This window comes from Chiloscyllium plagiosum, unplaced genomic scaffold (genome assembly GCF_037043375.1).
Source record: "Chiloscyllium plagiosum isolate Xiang-an unplaced genomic scaffold, Cpla_swu_hap1 HiC_scaffold_40, whole genome shotgun sequence".
In the NCBI taxonomy this organism is placed as follows: domain Eukaryota; kingdom Metazoa; phylum Chordata; class Chondrichthyes; order Orectolobiformes; family Hemiscylliidae; genus Chiloscyllium; species Chiloscyllium plagiosum.
The window spans coordinates 107,670-132,192 of record NW_028270178.1 but is presented as its reverse complement, the minus strand read 5'-3'; the positions used below and the strand labels follow the sequence as shown (position 1 = coordinate 132,192).

The following is a 24,523-nucleotide window of genomic DNA, read 5'->3' as shown; positions in this document are numbered from 1 at the left end:
ACGTCCCTGAGAGGGTGTGTGTGGGAGTGTAAAGGGGCACACGTCCCTGAGAGGGTGTGTGTGGGAGTGTAAAGGGGCACACGTCCCTGAGAGGGTGTGTGTGAGAGCGTAAAGGGGCACACGTCCCTGAGAGGGTGTGTGTGTGAGTGTAAAGGGGCACACGTCCCTGAGAGGGTGTGTGTGTGAGTGTAAAGGGGCACACGTCCGTGAGAGGGTGTGTGTGGGAGTGTAAAGGGGCACACGTCCCTGAGAGGGTGTGTGTGGGAGTGTAAAGGGGCACACGTCTGTGAGAGGGTGTGTGTGGGAGTGTAAAGGGGCACACGTCTGTGAGAGGGTGTGTGTGCGAGCGTAAAGGGGCACACGTCCCTGAGAGGGTGTGTGTGTGAGCGTAAAGGGGCACACGTCCCTGAGAGGGTGTGTGTGTGAGTGTAAAGGGGCACACGTCCCTGAGAGGGTGTGTGTGGGAGTGTAAAGGGGCACACGTCCCTGAGAGGGTGTGTGTGAGTGTAAAGGGGCACACGTCCCTGAGAGGGTGTGTGTGGGAGTGTAAAGGGGCACACGTCTGTGAGAGGGTGTAGGAGTGTCTGTGTGTGTGTGCGTGTGTGTGTGTGTGTAGTGCGATGGTGGTCACCTGTAATGTGACATGAACCCAAGGTCCCGGTTGAGGCCCTCCCTGTGGGTACCGAACTGAGCTATCAGCCTCTGCTCGGACACTTTGCGTTGTCACCTGTCCTGAGGTCCACCTTGGAGGGTGGTCACCCGAAGGTCTGAGGTCGAATGTCCCGGACCACTGAAGTGTTCCCCAACTGGGGGGGAACCCTCCTGTCTGGTGATTGTCGTGCGGAGCCCATTCATCTGTTGTCGTAACCTCTGCTCGGTCTCACCCATGTACCATGGCTCTCTGTCTCTGTCTCTCTCTCCCTCCCCCTCCCTCCCTCTCTGTGTGTCTCTCTCACTCTGTCTCCCACCCTCTCTCTCCCCCTCCCTCCCACTCTCCCTCTGTCACTCTCTCTCTCTCTCTGTCTCTGAACTGAATTCAACCTGGTCATTCTAAAAGACGGGCGCCTTAACAAACGAGCCAGGGTTTTTGGCAACGTCAGTTACATCGCTCTGTAAACCTTTGCTGTAAATCCTGTGTCCTCCGATCTTATTCCCCACAACCACCTGATTAAGGGGCAGCGCTCCGAAAGCTAGTGCTTCCAACTGAACCCGTCGGACTCTAACCTGGGGTGGTGGGATTCGTAACTTTTCAAGATCAGAGTGTGTTGCTGGAAAAGCACAGCAGGTCAGGCAGCATCCGAGGGGCGGGAGAATCGACATTTCGGGCATGAGCCCTTCTTCAGGAATAGAGGCAGGGAGTCTCCAGGCCGGAGAAATACATGGGATTGGGGGGGGGGAGGGGGAGAAGGGGGCTGAGAGTGAGATAGGTGAATGGGGGTGGGGACGGAGGTGACAGGTCAGAGGGGAGGGTGGGGGAAGGTAGCAAAGGGTACAATGGGTGAGTGGGGGAGGGGATGGAGGTGATAGGTCAGAGGGCAGGATGGGGGAGGGTAGCAGAGAGTACAATGGGGGTGGGGACGGAGGTGACAGGTCAGAGGGCAGGGTGGGGGAGTGTAGCAGAGAGTACAATGGGGGTGGGGACGGAGGTGAGAGGTCAGAGGGCAGGGTGGGGGAGGGTAGCAGAGAGTACAATGGGGGTGGGGACGGAGGTGACAGGTCAGAGGGCAGGGTGGGGGAGGGTAGCAGAGAGTACAATGGGGGTGGGGACGGAGGTGAGAGGTCAGAGGGGAGGGTGGGGTGGATGGGTGGGAAGGGGAGATAGGGTAGGACAGGTCATGGGGACAGTGCTGAGCTGGAAGGTTGGAGCTGGGGTGAGGTGGGGGAAGGAGAAATGAGGAAGCTGTTGAAATCCACATTGATGCCCTGGGGTTGAAGTGTTCCGAGGCGGAAGATGAGGCGTTCTTCCTCCAGGCGTCTGGTGGTGAGGGAGCGGCGGTGAAGGAGGCCCAGGACCTCCATGTCCTCGGCAGAGTGGGAGGGGGGAGTTGAAATGTTGGGCCACGGGGCGATTTGGTTGATTGGTGCGGGTGTCCCGGAGATGTTCCCTAAAGCGCTCTGCTAGGAGGCGCCCAGTCTCCCCAATGTAGAGGAGACCGCATCGGGAGCAATGGATACGATAAATGATATTAGTGGATGTGCAGGTAAAACTTTGATGGATGTGGAAGGCTCCTTTAGGGCCTTGGATGGAGGTGAGGGAGGAGGTGTGGGCGCAGGGTTTGCAGTTCCTGCGGTGGCAGGGGAAGGGAGGGTGGGTCGTAGGGGGGCGTGGACCTGACCAGGTAGTCACGGAGGGAACGGTCTTTCCTGAAAGTGTAGAGGCTTCCTCCACCTCAGTCCAACACCCGCACCTTCAAAGCTGAGAAGTGGCTGTGATGGACAGAGAGTGTGTGAGTGAGACAGAGAGAGCGAGCAAGGCAAGGAATGAGGGAGACAGGGAGGTAGATAGGAAGAGAGAGAGAGAGGGAGGGAGGGAGGGAGATAGAGAGAGAGACACACAGTGACAGAGAGAGACACAGACAGACAGCGAGAGGCAGAGAGAGAGAGAGAGAGAGGGAGACACACACACAGAGACAGATAGCGAGAGGGGGAGAGAGAGATAGAGACAGACAGAGAGAGAGAGAGAGGGAGGGAGACAGATAGAGAGACAGTGAGAGGGAGAGACAGACAGACAGAGAGAGATGGGGAGAGGGAGAGAGCCAATGGGCTGTGCCCCCCCACAGCCCCCCGGAGTGTCCCCAGGATGGTGCAGCTGATCCAGGGAAGATCGAACAGGAAGAAACGAGACAGGTCTCTGTTAATACGATCGCTCTGTACTAGAGACACAGATAACCTTTTACACCCAGAACATTCCTCAGCTCAATATCATACCATTATCACCACAGCATCTCATCCAGCACCCAGGGAGGGGGGGACGGGGGGGGGAGAGAGAGAGAGACAGAGCGAGAGAGGGACAGAGAGACAGAGAGAGAGAGAGACAGACAGAGAGAGAGACAGAGAGAGAGAGAGAGACAGAGAGAGAGACAGAGAGAGACAGAGAGAGAGAGAGAGAGACAGAGAGAGAAGGAGAGAGAGAGAGAGGGAGAGAGAGAGAGGGAGAGAGAGACAGGGAGAGACAGAGAGAGAGAGAGAGGGAGAGAGACAGAGAGAGAGACCGAGAGAGAGACAGAGAGAGAGACAGAGAGGGAGAGAGAGACAGAGCGAGAGAGGGACAGAGAGAGAGAGACAGACAGAGAGAGAGACAGAGAGAGAGACAGAGAGAGAGACAGAGAGAGAGACAGAGAGAGAGAGAGAGAGACAGACAGAGAGAGAGAGAGACAGAGAGAGAGAGAGAGAGACAGAGAGAGAGAGAGACAGAGAGAGAGAGAGACAGAGAGAGAGAGAGACAGAGAGAGAGAGAGAGAGACAGAGAGAGAGGGAGAGAGAGGGAGAGAGAGATAGGGAGAGAGAGGGAGAGGGAGAGAGAGGGAGAGAGAGATAGGGAGAGAGAGGGAGAGAGAGAGAGGGAGAGAGAGACAGAGAGAGAGACAGAGAGAGAGACAGAGAGAGGGACAGAGAGAGAGAGAGACAGAGAGAGAGACAGAGAGAGAGACAGAGAGAGAGAGACAGAGAGAGAGACAGAGAGAGAGACAGAGAGAGGGACAGAGAGAGAGAGAGAGAGAGAGACAGAGAGAGGGACAGAGAGACAGACAGAGAGAGAGAGAGAGAGAGACAGAGAGAGGGAGAGAGAATGTGTGAGGGAGGGAGGGAGGTGCTGTCCTTTTGAAGAGAAATCCCTGGGAAATCGAGAAGCGTTGCCCAGTCAGAATCCTGGAGGGTGACTGGAGAGATGGAGATGGTCAGACCCAGAGCGGGGGGAGCTGGGGAGCTCCGGGAGCAAGTCCTGTGGGCTGCACCGACAGCACAGAGCAGCACTCACTTCTCAAAGTACGGCAGGTAAAAAAACCGATAACCCGCCTTCCCCTTCACAGCACAGTAGATAAAAATCACATGGTACACTGCGGGAGAGAGAGAGAGGGCAGATTAATCAGGGTCAACAGACACGGTGGGGTACATGGGGGGGGGTACACTGTACATGGGGGGATACTGTACACAGGGGTATACTGTACACAGGGGTACACTGTACACGGAGTATACTGTACACGGGGAGTATACTGTACACGGAGTATACTGTACACAGGGAGTATACTGTACACGGGGGTACACTGTACACGGAGTATACTGTACACGGGGAGTATACTGTACACGGGGAGTATACTGTACACAGGGGTATACTGTACACGGGGAGTATACTGTACACGGGGAGTATACTGTACACAGGGGTATACTGTACACGGGGAGTATACTGTACACGGGGGTATACTGTACACGGGGGTACACTGTACACGGGGTATACTGTACACAGGGGTATACGGTACACGGGTACACTGTACACGGGTACACTGTACACGGAGTATACTGTACACGGGGAGTATACTGTACACGGAGTATACTGTACACAGGGACTATACTGTACACGGAGTATACTGTACACGGGGGTATACTGTACACGGGGAGTATACTGTACACGGAGTATACTGTACACTGGGAGTATACTGTACACGGAGTATACTGTACACGAGGGTACACTGTACACGGGGTATACTGTACACGGGGTACACTGTACATGGGGGTATACTGTACACAGGGGTACACTGTACACGGGTACACTGTACACGGAGTATACTGTACACGGGGAGTATACTGTACACGGAGTATACTGTACACGGGGGTACACTGTACACGGGGGTATACTGTACACGGAGTATACTGTACACGGGGGTACACTGTACACGGGGTACACTGTACACAGGGGTACACTGTACACGGGGTACACTATACACGGGGGTACACTGTACACGGAGTATACTGTACACGGGGGTACACGGTACACGGGGTATACTGTACACGGGGTACACTGTACACGGGGGTACACTGTACACGGGGTACACTGTACACGGGGGTACACTGTACACGGGGTATACTGTACACAGGGGTATACTGTACACAGGGGTACACTGTACACGGAGTATACTGTACACGGGGAGTATACTGTACACGGGGAGTATACTGTACACGGAGTATACTGTACACGGGGAGTATACTGTACACGGGGGTATACTGTACACGGGGGTACACTACACGGGGGTATACTGTACACGGAGTATACTGTACACGGGGGTATACTGTACACGGAGTATACTGTACACGGGGTACACTGTACACAGGGGTACACTGTACACGGGGGTATACTGTACACGGGGGTACACTGTACACGGAGTATACTGTACACAGGGGTACACTACACGGGGTACACTGTACACGGGGGTACACTGTACACGGAGTATACTGTACACGGGTATACTGTACACTGGGGTATACTGTACACGGGGGTATACTGTACACGTGGTACACTGTACACAGGGGTATACTGTACACGGGGTATACTGTACACGGGGGTATACTGTACACGGGGTACACTGTACACAGGGGTACACTGTACACGGAGTATACTGTACACAGGGGTACACTGTACATGGGGTACACTGTACACGGAGTACACTGTACACGGAGTATACTGTACACAGGGGTATACTGTACACGGGGGTACACTGTACACAGAGTATACTGTACATGGGGAGTACACTGTACATGGGGGGATACTGTACACGGGTACACTGTACACGGGGGTACACTGTACATGGAGTATACTGTACACTGGTTATACTGTACACAGGGGTATACTGTACACAGGGGTACACTGTACACGGGGTATACTGTACACAGGGGTATACTGTACACGGGGAGTATACTGTACAGGGGGTATACTGTACACAGGGGTATTCTGTACACAGGGGTACACTGTACACGGAGTACACTGTACACAGGGGTATACTGTACACGGGGTATACTGTACACGGAGTATACTGTACACGGGGGTATACTGTACACGGGGTACACTGTACACAGGGGTACACTGTACACGGAGTATACTGTACACAGGGGTACACTGTACATGGGGTACACTGTACACGGAGTACACTGTACACGGAGTATACTGTACACAGGGGTATACTGTACACGGGGGTACACTGTACACAGAGTATACTGTACACGGGGAGTACACTGTACATGGGGGGATACTGTACACAGGGGTACACTGTACACGGGGGTACACTGTACATGGAGTATACTGTACACTGGGTATACTGTACACAGGGGTATACTGTACACAGGGGTATACGGTACACGGGTACACTGTACACGGGTAAACTGTACACGGAGTATACTGTACACGGGGAGTATACTGTACACGGAGTATACTGTACACAGGGACTATACTGTACACGGAGTATACTGTACACGGGGGTATACTGTACACGGGGAGTATACTGTACACGGAGTATACTGTACACTGGGAGTATACTGTACACGGAGTATACTGTACACGAGGGTACACTGTACACGGGGTATACTGTACACGGGGTACACTGTACATGGGGGTATACTGTACACAGGGGTACACTGTACACGGGTACACTGTACACGGAGTATACTGTACACGGGGAGTATACTGTACACGGAGTATACTGTACACGGGGGTACACTGTACACGGGGGTATACTGTACACGGAGTATACTGTACACGGGGGTACACTGTACACGGGGTACACTGTACACAGGGGTACACTGTACACGGGGTACACTATACACGGGGGTACACTGTACACGGAGTATACTGTACACGGGGGTACACGGTACACGGGGTATACTGTACACGGGGTACACTGTACACGGGGGTACACTGTACACGGGGTACACTGTACACGGGGGTACACTGTACACGGGGTATACTGTACACAGGGGTATACTGTACACAGGGGTACACTGTACACGGAGTATACTGTACACGGGGAGTATACTGTACACGGGGAGTATACTGTACACGGAGTATACTGTACACGGGGAGTATACTGTACACGGGGGTATACTGTACACGGGGGTACACTACACGGGGGTATACTGTACACGGAGTATACTGTACACGGGGGTATACTGTACACGGAGTATACTGTACACGGGGTACACTGTACACAGGGGTACACTGTACACGGGGGTACACTGTACACGGAGTATACTGTACACAGGGGTACACTACACGGGGTACACTGTACACGGGGGTACACTGTACACGGAGTATACTGTACACGGGTATACTGTACACTGGGGTATACTGTACACGGGGGTATACTGTACACGTGGTACACTGTACACAGGGGTACACTGTACACGGGGGTACACTGTACACGGAGTACACTGTACACAGGGGTATACTGTACACGGGGTATACTGTACACGGGGGTATACTGTACACGGGGTACACTGTACACAGGGGTACACTGTACACGGAGTATACTGTACACAGGGGTACACTGTACATGGGGTACACTGTACACGGAGTACACTGTACACGGAGTATACTGTACACAGGGGTATACTGTACACGGGGGTACACTGTACACAGAGTATACTGTACATGGGGAGTACACTGTACATGGGGGGATACTGTACACGGGTACACTGTACACGGGGGTACACTGTACATGGAGTATACTGTACACTGGTTATACTGTACACAGGGGTATACTGTACACAGGGGTACACTGTACACGGGGTATACTGTACACAGGGGTATACTGTACACGGGGAGTATACTGTACAGGGGGTATACTGTACACAGGGGTATTCTGTACACAGGGGTACACTGTACACGGAGTACACTGTACACAGGGGTATACTGTACACGGGGTATACTGTACACGGAGTATACTGTACACGGGGGTATACTGTACACGGGGTACACTGTACACAGGGGTACACTGTACACGGAGTATACTGTACACAGGGGTACACTGTACATGGGGTACACTGTACACGGAGTACACTGTACACGGAGTATACTGTACACAGGGGTATACTGTACACGGGGGTACACTGTACACAGAGTATACTGTACACGGGGAGTACACTGTACATGGGGGGATACTGTACACAGGGGTACACTGTACACGGGGGTACACTGTACATGGAGTATACTGTACACTGGGTATACTGTACACAGGGGTATACTGTACACAGGGGTACACTGTACACGGGGTATACTGTACACAGGGGTATACTGTACACGGGGAGTATACTGTACAGGGGGTATACTGTACACAGGGTATACTGTACACGGGGGTATACTGTACACGGGGGTACACTGTACATGGGGGTTTACTGTACACAGGGTATACTGTACACGGGGAGTATACTGTACACAGGGGTATACTGTACAGGGGGTATACTGTACAGGGGGTATTCTGTACACGGTATACTGTACACGGGCATACTGTACACAGGGAGTATACTGTACAGGGGGTATACTGTACACAGGGGTATACTGTACACAGGGGTATTCTGTACACAGGGTATACTGTACACAGGGTATACTGTACACGGGGGTATACTGTACACGGGAGTACACTGTACACGGGGGTACACTGTACACAGGGTATACTGTACACGAGGAGTATACTGTACATGGGGAGTTACTGTACGTGGGGGTATACTGTACACGGGGTATACTGTACACGGGGAGTATACTGTACACGGGGGTATACTGTACACAGGGTATACTGTACACGAGGAGTATACTGTACACGGGTACATTGTACATGGGGGATACTGTACACAGGGTATACTGTACACGGGGAGAATACTGTACACGGGGTATACTGTACACGGGTTATACTGTACACTGGGTATACTGTACACAGGAGTATACTGTACATGGGGGGATACTGTACATGGGGGATACTGTACACAGGGTATACTGTACACGGGGAGTATACTGTACACGGGGGTATACTGTACACGGGGTATACTGTACAGGGGGTATACTGTACACTGGGTATACTGTACACAGGAGTATACTGTACATGGGATACTGTACATGGGGAGATACTGTATACAGGGGTATACTGTACACGGGTACACTGTACATGGGGGATACTGTACACGGGGTATACTGTACACGGGGGTATACTGTACACGGGGAGTATACTGTACACGGGGGTACACTGTACACGGGGGTATACTGTACACGGGGTATACTGTACACGGGGAGTATACTGTACACGGGAGTACACTGTACAGGGGGTATACTGTACACAGGGAGTATACTGTACACGGGTACACTGTACATGGGGGGATACTGTATACAGGGGTATACTGTACACGGGTACACTGTACATGGGGGGGTACTGTACACGGGGTATACTGTACACGGGGAGTATAGTGTACACGGGGGTATACTGTACACAGGGTATACTGTACACGGGGAGTATACTGTACATGGGGGTACACTGTACACGGGGGTTTACTGTACACAGGATATACTATACACGAGGAGTATACTGTACACGGGTACACTGTACATGGGGGATACTGTACACAGGGTATACTGTACACGGGGAGTATACTGTACATGGGGGTATACTGTACACGGGGTATACTGTACAGGGGGTATACTGTACAGTGGGTATACTGACCACAGGAGTATACTGTACATGGGGGGATACTGTACATGGGGGGATACTGTACACGGGGTATACTGTACACGGGGAGTATACTGTACACGGAGGTATACTGTACACAGGGTATACTGTGCACGGGGAGTATACTGTACATGGGGGTACACTGTACACGGGGGTTTACTGTACATAGGGTATACTATACACGAGGTGTATACTGTACACAGGTACACTGTACATGGGGGGATACTGTACACAGGGTATACTGTACACGGGGAGTATACTGTACAGGGGGTATACTGTACACTGGGTATACTGTACACAGGAGTATACTGTACATGGGGGGTTACTGTACATGGGGAGATACTGTACAGGGGGGTACACTGTACACGGGGGTATACTGTACATGGGGATACTGTACACGGGGAGTATACTGTACACGGGGGTACACTGTACACAGGGGTACACTGTACACGGGGAGTATACTGTACACGGGGGTACACTGTACACGGGGGTATACTGTACACGGGGGTACACTGTACACGGGGGGATACTGTACACGGGGTATACTGTACACGGGGAGTATACTGTACACGGGGCATACTGTACACGGGGTACACTGTACATGGGGGGATACTGTATACAGCGGTATACTGTACACGGGGTATACTGTACACGGGAGTATACTGTACACGGGGAGTATACTGCACACGGGGAGTATACTGTACACGGGTACACTGTACATGGGGGGATACTGTACACGGGGGTATACTGTACATGGGGGTATACTGTACACGGGGTACACTGTACACGGCGGTACACTGTACACTGGGTATACTGTACACGGGGTATACTGTACACCGGGAGTAAACTGTACACAGGGGTATACTGTACACAGGAGTACACTGTACACGGGGAGTATACTGTACATGGAGGTATACTGTACATGGGGTATACTGTACATGGGGTATACTGTACACAGGGTATACTGTACACAGGGGTATACTGTACACAGGGTGTATACTGTACACGGGGGTACACTGTACACTGGGGCATACTGTACACGGAGAGTATACTGTACAGGGGGTATACTGTACATGGGGTATACTGTACATGGGGTATACTGTACACAGGGTATACTGTACACAGGGGTATACTGTACACAGGGGGTATACTGTACACGTGGGTATACTGTACACAGGGGTCTACTGTACACGGAGAGTATACTGTACAGGGGGTATACTGTACATGGGGGTCTACTGTGCATGGGGGGTATACTGTACAGGGGGAGTATACTGTACACGGGGAATTTACTGTACACGGGAGTATACTGTACATGGAGAGTATACTGTACATGGGGGTACACTGTACACGGGGTATACTGTACACAGGGAGTATGCTGTACATGGGGAATATACTGTACATAAGAGTACATGGGGGGTATGCTGTAAACAGGGGTATACTATACATAGGGAGTATACTGTACATAGGGAGTATACTGTACATGGGGAGTATACTGTACACGCGATTATACTATACACAGGGGTATACTGTACACGGGGAGTATACTGTACATGGGGAGTATATTGTACACAGGGGTATATTGTACAGGGAGTATACCGTACATGGGTATACTGTACATGGGGGTACACTGTACACAGGGGCATACTGTACAGTATACTCCCTCACTGTACACGGGGGATACTGTACACTGTACATGGTATATACTGTGCACGGGGGTATACTGTACACGGGGAATATACTGTACACAGGGATATACTGTACATGGGGAGTATACTGTACACAGGAGAATACTGTACATGGGAAGTATACTGTACACGGACTATACTGTACACCGGGAGTATACTGTACACAGGGGTGTACTGTACACAGGGGTATACTGTACACGGGGGTATACTGTACATAGTGAGTATACTGTACACAGCGGGTATAATGTACAGGGGAGTATTCTGTACATGGGGAGTATACTGCATATGGGGGTATACTGTACATGGGGAGTATACTGTACATGGGAAGTATACTATACACAGGGGTATACTGTACACGGGAGTATACTGTACATGGGGAGAATACTGTACATGGGGTATACTGTACATGGGTGTATACTGCACATGGGGGTATGCTGTAAACAGGGGTATACTGTACATGGGGGTATACTGTACACAGAGAGTATACTGTACATGGGGTATACTATACACGGGTGTATGCTGTACACGGAGGGTATGCTGTAAACAGGAGTATACTGTACACGGGGGTATACTGTACACGGGGAGTATACTGTACACAGGGGTGTACTGTACACAGAGAGTATACTGTACATGGGGAGTATACTGTACATGGGGAGTATACTGTCCACAGGAGGTATATTGTACACGGGCATATACTCTACATGGGGAGTATACTGTACACGGAGAATATACAGTACACAGAGTTATACTGTACACGGGGTATACTGTACACAGGAAGTATACTGTACATGGGTATACTGTACACGGGGTATATTGTACACGGAGAGTATACTGTACACGGGGTATAATGTACACGGGGGTATAATGTACACGGGGGTATACTGTACACGGGGAGTATACTGTAAATGGGGTTATAGTCTGCCTGGGTATACTGTACACAGGCAATATAGACTATAAGATGTGTATACTGTCGGGGTCTGTAATAGTGTATAGAGTGTGTACACTGTGCTGGGTATACAATATACACTAAAAGGCATGTACAGTGGGAGAGGGGTGTACACTGGGAGTGGGGGGTGTACACTGAGGGAGGGGGTGTACTCTGGCAGAGGGGTGGATACTGGGAGAGGGAGGTGGACACTGGAAAAGGGGAGTGTACGCTGGGAGAGGGGAGTGTACGCTGGGAGAGGGGGGTGTACACTAGGAGAGTTGGTACGCTGGGAGAGGGGGTACACTGGGAGAGAGGGGTACACTGGGAGAGAGGGGTACACTGGGAGAGGGGTGTATACTGGGGAGGGGGTATACACTGGCAGAGAGGTGATAACTGGGAGAGGGAGGTGTACACTGGGAGAGGGGAGTGTACACTGGGAGAGGGTGGTGTACACTGGGAGAGGGGTGTGTACACGGGGAGAGGGGTGTGTACACTGGGAGGGGGTGTACACTGGGAGATATGAATGTACACTGGGAGAGGTGGGTGTACAGTGGGAGAGGGGGTGTACACTGGGAGAGGGGGTGTACACTGGGAGAGAGGGTGTACACTGGGAGTGGGGTGTACACTGGGAGTGAGGTGTACACTGGGAGTGAGGTGTACACTGGGAGAGGGGAGTGTACACTGGGAGAGGGGGGTATACACTGGGAGAGGGGGGTGTACACTGGGAGAGGAGTGTGTACACTGGGAGAGGGGGGTGTACACTGGGAGAGGGGGATGTACACTGGGAGAGGGGGTGTACACTGGGAGAGGGAGTGTACACTGGGAGAGAGGTGTACACTGGGAGTGGGGTGTACACTGGGAGAGGGGAGTGTACACTTTGAGTGGGGTGTACACTGGCAGAGGGGGTGTACACTGGGAGTGGGGTGCACACTGGGAGAGGGGGTGTACACTGGGAGAGAGGTGTACACTATGAGAGGGGGTGTCCACTGGGAGTGGGTTGTACACTGGGAGAGTGGGGTGTACACTGGGAGTGGAGGTGTACACTGGGAGTGGGGTGTACACTGGGAGAGGGGGTGTACACTGGGAGAGGGTGGTGTACACTGGGAGAGGGGTGTGTACACGGGGAGAGGGGTGTGTACACTGGGAGGGGGTGTACACTGGGAGATATGAATGTACACTGGGAGAGGTGGGTGTACAGTGGGAGAGGGGGTGTACACTGGGAGAGGGGGTGTATACTGGGTGAGGGGCATACACTGGGAGAGAGGGTGTACACTGGGAGTGGGGTGTACACTGGGAGTGAGGTGTACACTGGGAGTGAGGTGTACACTGGGAGAGGGGAGTGTACACTGGGAGAGGGGGGTATACACTGGGAGAGGGGGGTTTACACTGGGAGAGGAGTGTGTACATTGGGAGAGGGGTGTGTACACTGGGAGAGAGGGGTGTACACTGAGAGAGGAGTGGGTACACTGGGAGAGGGGGGTGTACACTGGGAGAGGAGTGTGTACACTGGGAGAGGGGCGTGTACACTGGGAGAGGGGGATGTACACTGGGAGAGGGGGTGTACACTGGGAGAGAGGTGGACACTGGGAGAGGGGGTGTACACTGGGAGAGGGTAGTGTACACTGGGAGAGGGGAGTGTACACTGGGAGAGGGGGGTGTACACTGGGAGAGGAGTGTCTACACTGGGAGAGGGGGTGTACACTGGGAGAGGGGGATGTACACTGGGAGAGGGGGTGTACACTGGGAGAGAGGTGGACACTGGGAGAGGGAGTGTACACTGGGACAGAGGTGTACACTGGGAGGGGGGTACACTGGGAGTGGGGTGTACACTGGGAGAGGGGTGTGTACACTGGGAGAGAGGTGTACATTGGGAGGGGGGTGTACACTGGAGTGGGGTGTACACTGGGAGAGGGGGTGTACACTGGGAGAGAGGTGTACACTGGGAGTGGGGTGTACACTGGGAGAGTGGGATGTACTCTGGGAGAGGGGGATGTACTCTGGGAGAGGGCGTGTACACTGGAATGGGGGTTGTATGCTAGGAGAGGAGGTGTACACTGGGAGAGGGGGGTGTATACTGGGTGAGGGGCGTACACTGGGAGAGAGGGGTGCACTGGAAGTGGGGTGTACACTGGGAGTGAGGTATACACTGGGAGAGGGGGGTGTACACTGGGAGAGAGGTGTACACTGGGAGTGGGGTGTACACTGGGAGAGGGGAGTGTACACTTTGAGTGGGGTGTACACTGGGAGAGGGGGTGTACGCTGGGAGTGGGGTGTACACTGGGAGAGGGGATGTACACTCGGAGGGGGGTGTACACTGGGAGAGGGGGTGTACACTGGGAGTGGGGTGTACACTGGGAGAGGGGATGTACACTCGGAGGGGGGTGTACACTGGGAGAGGGGGTGTACACTGGGAGTGGGGTGTACACTGGGAGAGGGGATGTACACTCGGAGGGGGGTGTACACTGGGAGAGGGGGTGTACACTGGGAGTGGGGTGTACACTGGGAGAGGGGATGTACACTCGGAGGGGGGGTGTACACTGGGAGAGGGGGTGTACGCTGGGAGTGGGGTGTACACTGGGAGAGGGGATGTACACTCGGAGGGGGGTGTACACTGGGAGAGGGGGTGTACACTGGGAGTGGGGTGTACACTGGGAGAGGGGGTGTACACTGGGAGAGTGGGATGTACTCTGGGAGAGGGTGATGTACTCTGGGAGAGGGAGTGTACACTGAGATAGGGGGTTGTATGCGGGGAGAGGGCGTGTACACTGAGATAGGGGGTTGTATGCTGGGAGAGGGGGTGTACACTGGGAGAGGGGGTGTACACTGGGAGGGGGTATACACTGGGAGAGGAGGGTGTATGCTGGGAGAGGGGATGTACACTGGGAGGGGGGTGTACGCTGGGAGAGGTGGGTGTACGCTGGTAGAGGGGGGTGTACACTGGGAGAGGGGGTGTACTCTGGGAGAGGGGGGTGTACACTGGGAGAGGGGGGTGTACACTGGGAGAGGGGGGTGTACACTGGGAGAGGGGGGTGTACACTGGGAGAGGGGGTGCAGACTGGGAGAGGGGGTGTACACTGGGAGAGGGGGGTGTACTCTGGGAGAGGGGGGTGTACACTGGGAGAGGTGGGTGTACTCATGGAGAGGGAGGTGTACACTGGGAGAGGGGGGTGTACTCTAGGAGAGGGGGTGTACACTGGGAGAGGGGGGTGGACTCTGGGAGAGGGGTGTGTACTCTGGGACGGGGGTGTACACTGGGAGAGGAGGGTGTACTCTGGGAGAGGGGGGTGTACGCTGGGAGAGGGGTGTACTCTGGGAGAGGGGGGTATACTCTGGGAGAGGAGGGTGTACTCGGGGAGAGGGGGTGTACTCGGGTAGAGGGGGGCGTACACTGTGAGAGGGGGATGTACACTGGGAGGGGGGTGTACGCTGGGAGAGGGGTGTGTACGCTGGGAGAGGGGGCTGTACTCTGGGAGAGGGGGGTGTAGACTGGGAGAGGGGGGTGTACTCTGGGACGGGGGTGTACTCTGGGAGGGGGGGTGTACTCTGGGACGGGGGTGTACTCTGGGAGAGGGGGGTGTACTCTGGGACGGGGTGTGTACTCTAGGAGAGGGGGGTGTACACTGGGAGAGGGGGGGTGTACTCTGGGAGAGGAGGGTGTACACTGGGAGAGGAGGGTATACTCTGGGAGAGCGGGGTGTACACTGGGAGAGGGGGTGTACACTGGGAGAGGGGTGTGTACTCTGGGAGAGGGGGGTGTACACTGGGAGAGGGGTGTGTACTCTGGGAGAGGGGGTGTACACTGGGAGGGGGGTGTACACTGGGAGAGGGGCGTGGACTCTGGGAGAGGGGTGTGTACTCTGGGAGAGGGGGGTGTACACTGGGAGAGGGGTGTGTACTCTGGGACGGGGCGTGTACACTGGGAGAGGGGGGTGTACTCTGGGAGAGGGGGGTGTACGGAGGGAGAGGGGGTGTACTCTGGGAGAGGAGGGTGTACCCGGGGAGAGGGGGGTGTACTCGGGGAGAGGGGGGCCTACTCTGGGAGAGGGGGGGCGTACTCTGGGAGAGGGGAGCGTACACTTGGAGAGGGGGGTGTACACTGGGAGAGGGGTGTGTACGCGGGAGAGGCGGGTGTACTCTGGGAGAGGGGGGTGTACACTGGGAGAGGGGGGTGTACACTGGGAGAGGGGGTGTACTCTGGGAGAGGGGTGTGTACTCTGGGCGAGGGGGGTGTACACTGGGAGAGGGGGGTGTACTCTGGGACGGGGGTGTACTCTGGGAGAGGGGGGTGTACTCTGGGACGGGGTGTGTACTCTAGGAGAGGGGGGTGTACTCTGGGAGAGGGGTGTGTACACTGGGAGAGGGGGGTGTACACTGGGAGAGGCTGTGTACACTGGGAGAGGACGGTGTACGCTGGGAGAGGAGGGTGTACGCTGGGATAGGGGGGTGTACTCTGGGAGAGGGGGATGTACTGTGGGAGAGGGGGGTGTACTCTGGGAGAGGTGGGTGTACGCTGGACAGGGGTGTGTACTCTGGGAGGGGGGTGTACACTGGGAGAGGGGGTGTACACTGGGAGGGTGTATACACTGGGAGAGGAGGGTGTACGCTGGGAGAGGGAGTGTACACTGGGAGGGGGGTGTACGCTGGGAGAGGAGGGTGTACGCTGGGAGAGGAGGGTGTACACTGGGAGATGTGGGTGTACTCTGGGATAGGAGGGTGTAAACTGGGAGAGGTGGGTGTACGCTGGGAAGAGGGGTGCAGACTGGGAGAAGGGGATATACACTGGGAGAGGGGGGTACTCTGGGAGAGGGGGGGTGTACTCTGGGAGAGGGGGGGTGTACACTGGGAGAGGGGGTGTACACTGGGAGGGGGTGGTGTACTCTGGGAGAGGGGCCTGTACACTGGGAGAGGGGTGTGTACTCTGGGAGAGGGGGTTGTAGACTGGGAGAGGGGGGTGGACTCTGGGAGAGGGGGGTGTACACTGGGAGAGGGGGGTGGACTCTGGGAGAGGGGTGTGTACTCTGGGACGGGGGAGTGTACACTGGGAGAGGGGGGTGAACTCTGGGAGAGGGGGGTGTATGCTGGGAGATGGGGTGTACTCTGGGAGAAAGGGGTGTACTCGGGGAGAGGGGGGTGTACCCGGGGAGAGGGGGGCGTACTCTGGGAGGGGGTGCGTACCCTGGGAGAGGGGGGCGTACACTTGCAGAGGGGGTGTACACTGGGAGGGGGGTGTACGCTGGGAGAGGGGTGTGTACGCTGGGAGAGGGGGGTGTACTCTGGGAGAGGGGGGTGTAGACTGGGAGAGGGGGGTGTACTCTGGGAGAGGGGGATGTACACTGGGAGAGGGGGGTGTACTCTGGGACGGGGGTGTACTCTGGGAGAGGGGGGTGTACTCTGGGACGGGGGGAGTACTCTAGGAGAGGGGGGTGTACACTGGGAGAGGGGGGTGTACACTGGGAGAGGCTGTGTATGCTGGGAGAGGGGGGTGTACACTGGGAGAGAGGGGTGTACTCTGGGAGAGGGGGGTGTACACTGGGAGAGGGGGGTGTACTCTGGGAGAGGGGGGTGTACTCTGGGAGGGGGGGTGTACACTGGGAGAGGGGGGGTGTACACTGGGAGAGGGGGGTGTACTCTGGGACGGGGGTGTACTCTGGGAGAGGGGGGTGTACTCTGGGACGGGGTGTGTACTCTGGGAGAGGGGGGTGTACTCTGGGAGAGGGGTGTGTACACTGGGAGAGGGGGGTGTACACTGGGAGAGGCTGTGTACACTGGGAGAGGAGGGTGTACGCTGGGAGAGGAGGGTGTACGCTGGGATAGGGGGGTGTACTCTGGGAGAGGGGGATGTACTGTAGGAGAGAGGGTGTACTCTGGGAGGGGGGGGTGTACTATGGGATAGGGGGGTGTACACTGGGAGAGGGGGTGTACACTGGGAGAGGGGGTTGTACTATGGGATGGGGGGTGTACACTGGGAGGGGGGTGTACGCTGGGAGAGGAGGGTGTACGCTGGGAGAGGGGGGTGTACTCTGGGACGGGGGGTGTACTCTGGGAGAGGGGGGTGTAAGCTTAGACAGGGGTGTGTACTCTGGGAGGGGGGTGTACACTGGGAGAGGGGGTGTACACTGGGAGGGTGTATACGCTGGGAGAGGAGGGTGTACTCTGGGAGAGGGGGTGTACACTGGGAGGGGGGTGAACGCTGGGAGAGGAGGGTGTACGCTGGGAGAGGAGGGTGTACACTGGGAGATGTGGGTGTACGCTGGGAGAGGGGGGTGCAGACTGGGAGAAGGGGATATACACTGGGAGAGGGGGGGTACTCTGGGAGAGGGGGGGTGTACTCTGCGAGAGGGGGGGTGTACACTGGGAGAGGGGGTGTACACTGGGAGGGGGGTGTACTCTGGGAGAGGGGGCTGGACACTGGGAGAGGGGTGTGTACTCTGGGAGAGGGGGTTGTAGACTGGGAGAGGGGTGTGTACTCTGGGAGAGGGGGTGTACACTGGGAGAGGGGGGTGTACACTGGGAGAGGGGGGTGGACTCTGGGAGAGGGGTGTGTACTCTGGGACGGGGGGGGGTGTATGCTGGGAGAGGGGGTGTACTCTGGGAGAAAGGGGTGTACTCGGGGAGAGGGGGGTGTACCCGGGGAGAGGGGGGCGTACTCTGGGAGGGGGGGCGTACCCTGGGAGAGGGGGGCGTACACTGGCAGAGGGGGTGTACACTGGGAGGGGGGTGTACGCTGGGAGAGGGGGGTGTACTCTGGGACGGGGGGTGTACTCTGGGAGGGGGGGTGTACTCTGGGACGGGGGGTGTACTCTAGGTGAGGGGGGTGTACACTGGGAGAGGGGGGTGTGCACTGGGAGAGGCTGTGTACGCTGGGAGAGGGGGGTGTACACTGGGAGAGAGGGGTGTACTCTGGGAGAGGGGGGTGTACACTGGGAGAGGGGGTGTACTCTGGGAGAGGGGGGGTGCACTCGGGGAGAAGGGGTGTATCCGGGGAGAGGGGGGCATACTCTGGGGGGGGGGGGGGGGCGTACCCTGGCAGAGGGGGGCGTACACTGGGACCGGGGGGGGGTGTACTCTGGGAGAGTTGGGTGTACACTGGGAGAGTGGGGTGTACACTGGGAGGGGGGGTGTACACTGGCAGAGGGTGGTGTACTCTGGGACCGGGGGGGGGTGTACTCTGGGACGGGGGGGTGTACACTGGGAGGGGGGGTGTACACTTGGAGAGGGGGGTGTACTCTGGGACGGGGGGGTGTACTCTGGGAGAGGGGGGTGTACTCTGGGACGGGGGGGTGTACTCTGGGACGGGGGTGTACTCTGGGAGATGGGGGTGTACTCTGGGAGAGGGGAGTGTACTCTGGGAGATGGGGGTGTACTCTGGGAGAGGGGAGTGTACTCTGGGAGGGTGGGTGTACGCTGGGAGAGGGGGGTGTACCCGGGGAGAGGGGGGTGTACGCTGGGAGAGGGGGGTGTACCCGGGGAGAGGGGGGTGTACTCTGGGAGAGGGGGGTGTACTCTGGGAGAGCGGAGTGTACTCTGGGAGAGGGGAGTGTACTCTGGGAGAGGGGGGTGTACGCTGGGAGAGGGGGGTGTACTCTGGGAGAGGGGAGTGTACTCTGGGAGAGGGGGGTGTACGCTGGGAGAGGGGGGTGTACCCGGGGAGAGGGGGGTGTACGCTGGGAGAGGGGGGTGTACCCGGGGAGAGGGGGGTGTACTCTGAGAGAGAGGGTGTACTCTGGGAGAGGGGGGTGTACTCTGGGAGAGAGGGTGTACTCTGGGAGAGGGGGGTGTACTCTGGGAGAGGGGGGTGTACGCTGGGAGAGGAGGGTGTACCCGGGGAGAGGTGGGTGTACTCTGGGAGAGGGGGGTGTACTCTGGGACGGGGCGTGTACTCTGGGAGATGGGGGTGTACTCTGGGAGAGGGGAGTGTACTCTGGGAGAGGGGGGTGTACGCTGGGAGAGGGGGGTGTACCCGGGGAGAGGTGGGTGTACTCTGGGATGGGGTGGTGTACTCTGGGAGATGGGAGTGTACTCTGGGAGATGGGGGTGTACTCTGGGACGGGGGGTGTACTCTGGGACGGGGGGTGTACTCTGGGACGGGGGGTGTACTCTGGGAGAGGGGGGTGTACTCTGGGACGGGGGGTGTACTCTGGGAGAGGTGGGTGTACTCTGGGACGGGGGGTGTACTCTGGGACGGGGGGTGTACTCTGGGAGAGGGGGGTGTACGCCGGGAGAGGGGGGTGTACTCTGGGACGGGAGGTGTACTCTGGGACGGGGGGTGTACTCTGGGACGGGGGGTGTACTCTGGGAGGGGGGGTGTACTCTGGGACGGGGGGTGTACTCTAGGTGAGGGGGGTGTACACTGGGAGAGGGGGGTGTGCACTGGGAGAGGCTGTGTACGCTGGGAGAGGGGGGTGTACACTGGGAGAGAGGGGTGTACTCTGGGAGAGGGGGGTGTACACTGGGAGAGGGGGTGTACTCTGGGAGAGGGGGGGTGCACTCGGGGAGAAGGGGTGTATCCGGGGAGAGGGGGGCATACTCTGGGAGGGGGGTGTACTCTGGGAGAGGGGGCTGGACACTGGGAGAGGGGTGTGTACTCTGGGAGAGGGGGTTGTAGACTGGGAGAGGGGTGTGTACTCTGGGAGAGGGGGTGTACACTGGGAGAGGGGGGTGTACACTGGGAGAGGGGGGTGGACTCTGGGAGAGGGGTGTGTACTCTGGGACGGGGGGGGGTGTATGCTGGGAGAGGGGGTGTACTCTGGGAGAAAGGGGTGTACTCGGGGAGAGGGGGGTGTACCCGGGGAGAGGGGGGCGTACTCTGGGAGGGGGGGCGTACCCTGGGAGAGGGGGGCGTACACTGGCAGAGGGGGTGTACACTGGGAGGGGGGTGTACGCTGGGAGAGGGGGGTGTACTCTGGGACGGGGGGTGTACTCTGGGAGGGGGGGTGTACTCTGGGACGGGGGGTGTACTCTAGGTGAGGGGGGTGTACACTGGGAGAGGGGGGTGTGCACTGGGAGAGGCTGTGTACGCTGGGAGAGGGGGGTGTACACTGGGAGAGAGGGGTGTACTCTGGGAGAGGGGGGTGTACACTGGGAGAGGGGGTGTACTCTGGGAGAGGGGGGGTGCACTCGGGGAGAAGGGGTGTATCCGGGGAGAGGGGGGCATACTCTGGGGGGGGGGGGGGGGCGTACCCTGGCAGAGGGGGGCGTACACTGGGACCGGGGGGGGGTGTACTCTGGGAGAGTTGGGTGTACACTGGGAGAGTGGGGTGTACACTGGGAGGGGGGGTGTACACTGGCAGAGGGTGGTGTACTCTGGGACCGGGGGGGGGTGTACTCTGGGACGGGGGGGTGTACACTGGGAGGGGGGGTGTACACTTGGAGAGGGGGGTGTACTCTGGGACGGGGGGGTGTACTCTGGGAGAGGGGGGTGTACTCTGGGACGGGGGGGTGTACTCTGGGACGGGGGTGTACTCTGGGAGATGGGGGTGTACTCTGGGAGAGGGGAGTGTACTCTGGGAGATGGGGGTGTACTCTGGGAGAGGGGAGTGTACTCTGGGAGGGTGGGTGTACGCTGGGAGAGGGGGGTGTACCCGGGGAGAGGGGGGTGTACGCTGGGAGAGGGGGGTGTACCCGGGGAGAGGGGGGTGTACTCTGGGAGAGGGGGGTGTACTCTGGGAGAGCGGAGTGTACTCTGGGAGAGGGGAGTGTACTCTGGGAGAGGGGGGTGTACGCTGGGAGAGGGGGGTGTACTCTGGGAGAGGGGAGTGTACTCTGGGAGAGGGGGGTGTACGCTGGGAGAGGGGGGTGTACCCGGGGAGAGGGGGGTGTACGCTGGGAGAGGGGGGTGTACCCGGGGAGAGGGGGGTGTACTCTGAGAGAGAGGGTGTACTCTGGGAGAGGGGGGTGTACTCTGGGAGAGAGGGTGTACTCTGGGAGAGGGGGGTGTACTCTGGGAGAGGGGGGTGTACGCTGGGAGAGGAGGGTGTACCCGGGGAGAGGTGGGTGTACTCTGGGAGAGGGGGGTGTACTCTGGGACGGGGCGTGTACTCTGGGAGATGGGGGTGTACTCTGGGAGAGGGGAGTGTACTCTGGGAGAGGGGGGTGTACGCTGGGAGAGGGGGGTGTACCCGGGGAGAGGTGGGTGTACTCTGGGATGGGGTGGTGTACTCTGGGAGATGGGAGTGTACTCTGGGAGATGGGGGTGTACTCTGGGACGGGGGGTGTACTCTGGGACGGGGGGTGTACTCTGGGACGGGGGGTGTACTCTGGGAGAGGGGGGTGTACTCTGGGACGGGGGGTGTACTCTGGGAGAGGTGGGTGTACTCTGGGACGGGGGGTGTACTCTGGGACGGGGGGTGTACTCTGGGAGAGGGGGGTGTACGCCGGGAGAGGGGGGTGTACTCTGGGACGGGAGGTGTACTCTGGGACGGGGGGTGTACTCTGGGACGGGGGGTGTACTCTGGGAGGGGGGGTGTACTCTGGGACGGGGGGTGTACTCTAGGTGAGGGGGGTGTACACTGGGAGAGGGGGGTGTGCACTGGGAGAGGCTGTGTACGCTGGGAGAGGGGGGTGTACACTGGGAGAGAGGGGTGTACTCTGGGAGAGGGGGGTGTACACTGGGAGAGGGGGTGTACTCTGGGAGAGGGGGGGTGCACTCGGGGAGAAGGGGTGTATCCGGGGAGAGGGGGGCATACTCTGGGGGGGGGGGGGGCGTACCCTGGCAGAGGGGGGCGTACACTGGGACCGGGGGGGGGGTGTACTCTGGGAGAGTTGGGTGTACACTGGGAGAGTGGGGTGTACACTGGGAGGGGGGGTGTACACTGGCAGAGGGTGGTGTACTCTGGGACCGGGGGGGGGTGTACTCTGGGACGGGGGGGTGTACACTGGGAGGGGGGGTGTACACTTGGAGAGGGGGGTGTACTCTGGGACGGGGGGGTGTACTCTGGGAGAGGGGGGTGTACTCTGGGACGGGGGGGTGTACTCTGGGACGGGGGTGTACTCTGGGAGATGGGGGTGTACTCTGGGAGAGGGGAGTGTACTCTGGGAGATGGGGGTGTACTCTGGGAGAGGGGAGTGTACTCTGGGAGGGTGGGTGTACGCTGGGAGAGGGGGGTGTACCCGGGGAGAGGGGGGTGTACGCTGGGAGAGGGGGGTGTACCCGGGGAGAGGGGGGTGTACTCTGGGAGAGGGGGGTGTACTCTGGGAGAGCGGAGTGTACTCTGGGAGAGGGGAGTGTACTCTGGGAGAGGGGGGTGTACGCTGGGAGAGGGGGGTGTACTCTGGGAGAGGGGAGTGTACTCTGGGAGAGGGGGGTGTACGCTGGGAGAGGGGGGTGTACCCGGGGAGAGGGGGGTGTACGCTGGGAGAGGGGGGTGTACCCGGGGAGAGGGGGGTGTACTCTGAGAGAGAGGGTGTACTCTGGGAGAGGGGGGTGTACTCTGGGAGAGAGGGTGTACTCTGGGAGAGGGGGGTGTACTCTGGGAGAGGGGGGTGTACGCTGGGAGAGGAGGGTGTACCCGGGGAGAGGTGGGTGTACTCTGGGAGAGGGGGGTGTACTCTGGGACGGGGCGTGTACTCTGGGAGATGGGGGTGTACTCTGGGAGAGGGGAGTGTACTCTGGGAGAGGGGGGTGTACGCTGGGAGAGGGGGGTGTACCCGGGGAGAGGTGGGTGTACTCTGGGATGGGGTGGTGTACTCTGGGAGATGGGAGTGTACTCTGGGAGATGGGGGTGTACTCTGGGACGGGGGGTGTACTCTGGGACGGGGGGTGTACTCTGGGACGGGGGGTGTACTCTGGGAGAGGGGGGTGTACTCTGGGACGGGGGGTGTACTCTGGGAGAGGTGGGTGTACTCTGGGACGGGGGGTGTACTCTGGGACGGGGGGTGTACTCTGGGAGAGGGGGGTGTACGCCGGGAGAGGGGGGTGTACTCTGGGACGGGAGGTGTACTCTGGGACGGGGGGTGTACTCTGGGAGAGGGGGGTGTACTCTGGGACGGGGGGTGTACACTGGGAGAGGGGGGTGTTTCTCTGGGACGGGGGGGGGTGTACTCTGGGAGAGGGGGGTGTACGCCGGGAGAGGGGGATGTACTCTGGGACGGGGGGTGTACTCTGGGAGAGGGGGGTGTACTCTGGGACGGGGGGTGTACTCTGGGACGGGGGGTGTACTCTGGGAGAGGGGGGTGTACTCTGGGACGGGGGGTGTACACTGGGAGAGGGGGGTGTA

General features: G+C 57.7%; 1 protein-coding gene across 5 annotated transcripts in view; it reads right to left on the bottom strand.

Annotated features, from left to right (window-relative positions):
• Window positions 1–2,850: 2,850 nt before the first annotated feature.
• tmem134 (transmembrane protein 134) overlaps window positions 2,851–24,523 on the bottom strand; it is a 108,673-nt gene continuing 87,000 nt past the window's right edge. For all 5 annotated transcript variants that reach the window (XM_087981549.1, XM_087981548.1, XM_087981547.1 and 2 more), the window contains one exon: window positions 2,851–4,055. In XM_087981549.1, coding sequence (XP_087837675.1) covers window positions 3,973–4,055 — 83 coding nt within the window. In that variant the 3' untranslated portion in view covers window positions 2,851–3,972. The remainder of the gene's footprint in view (window positions 4,056–24,523) is intronic.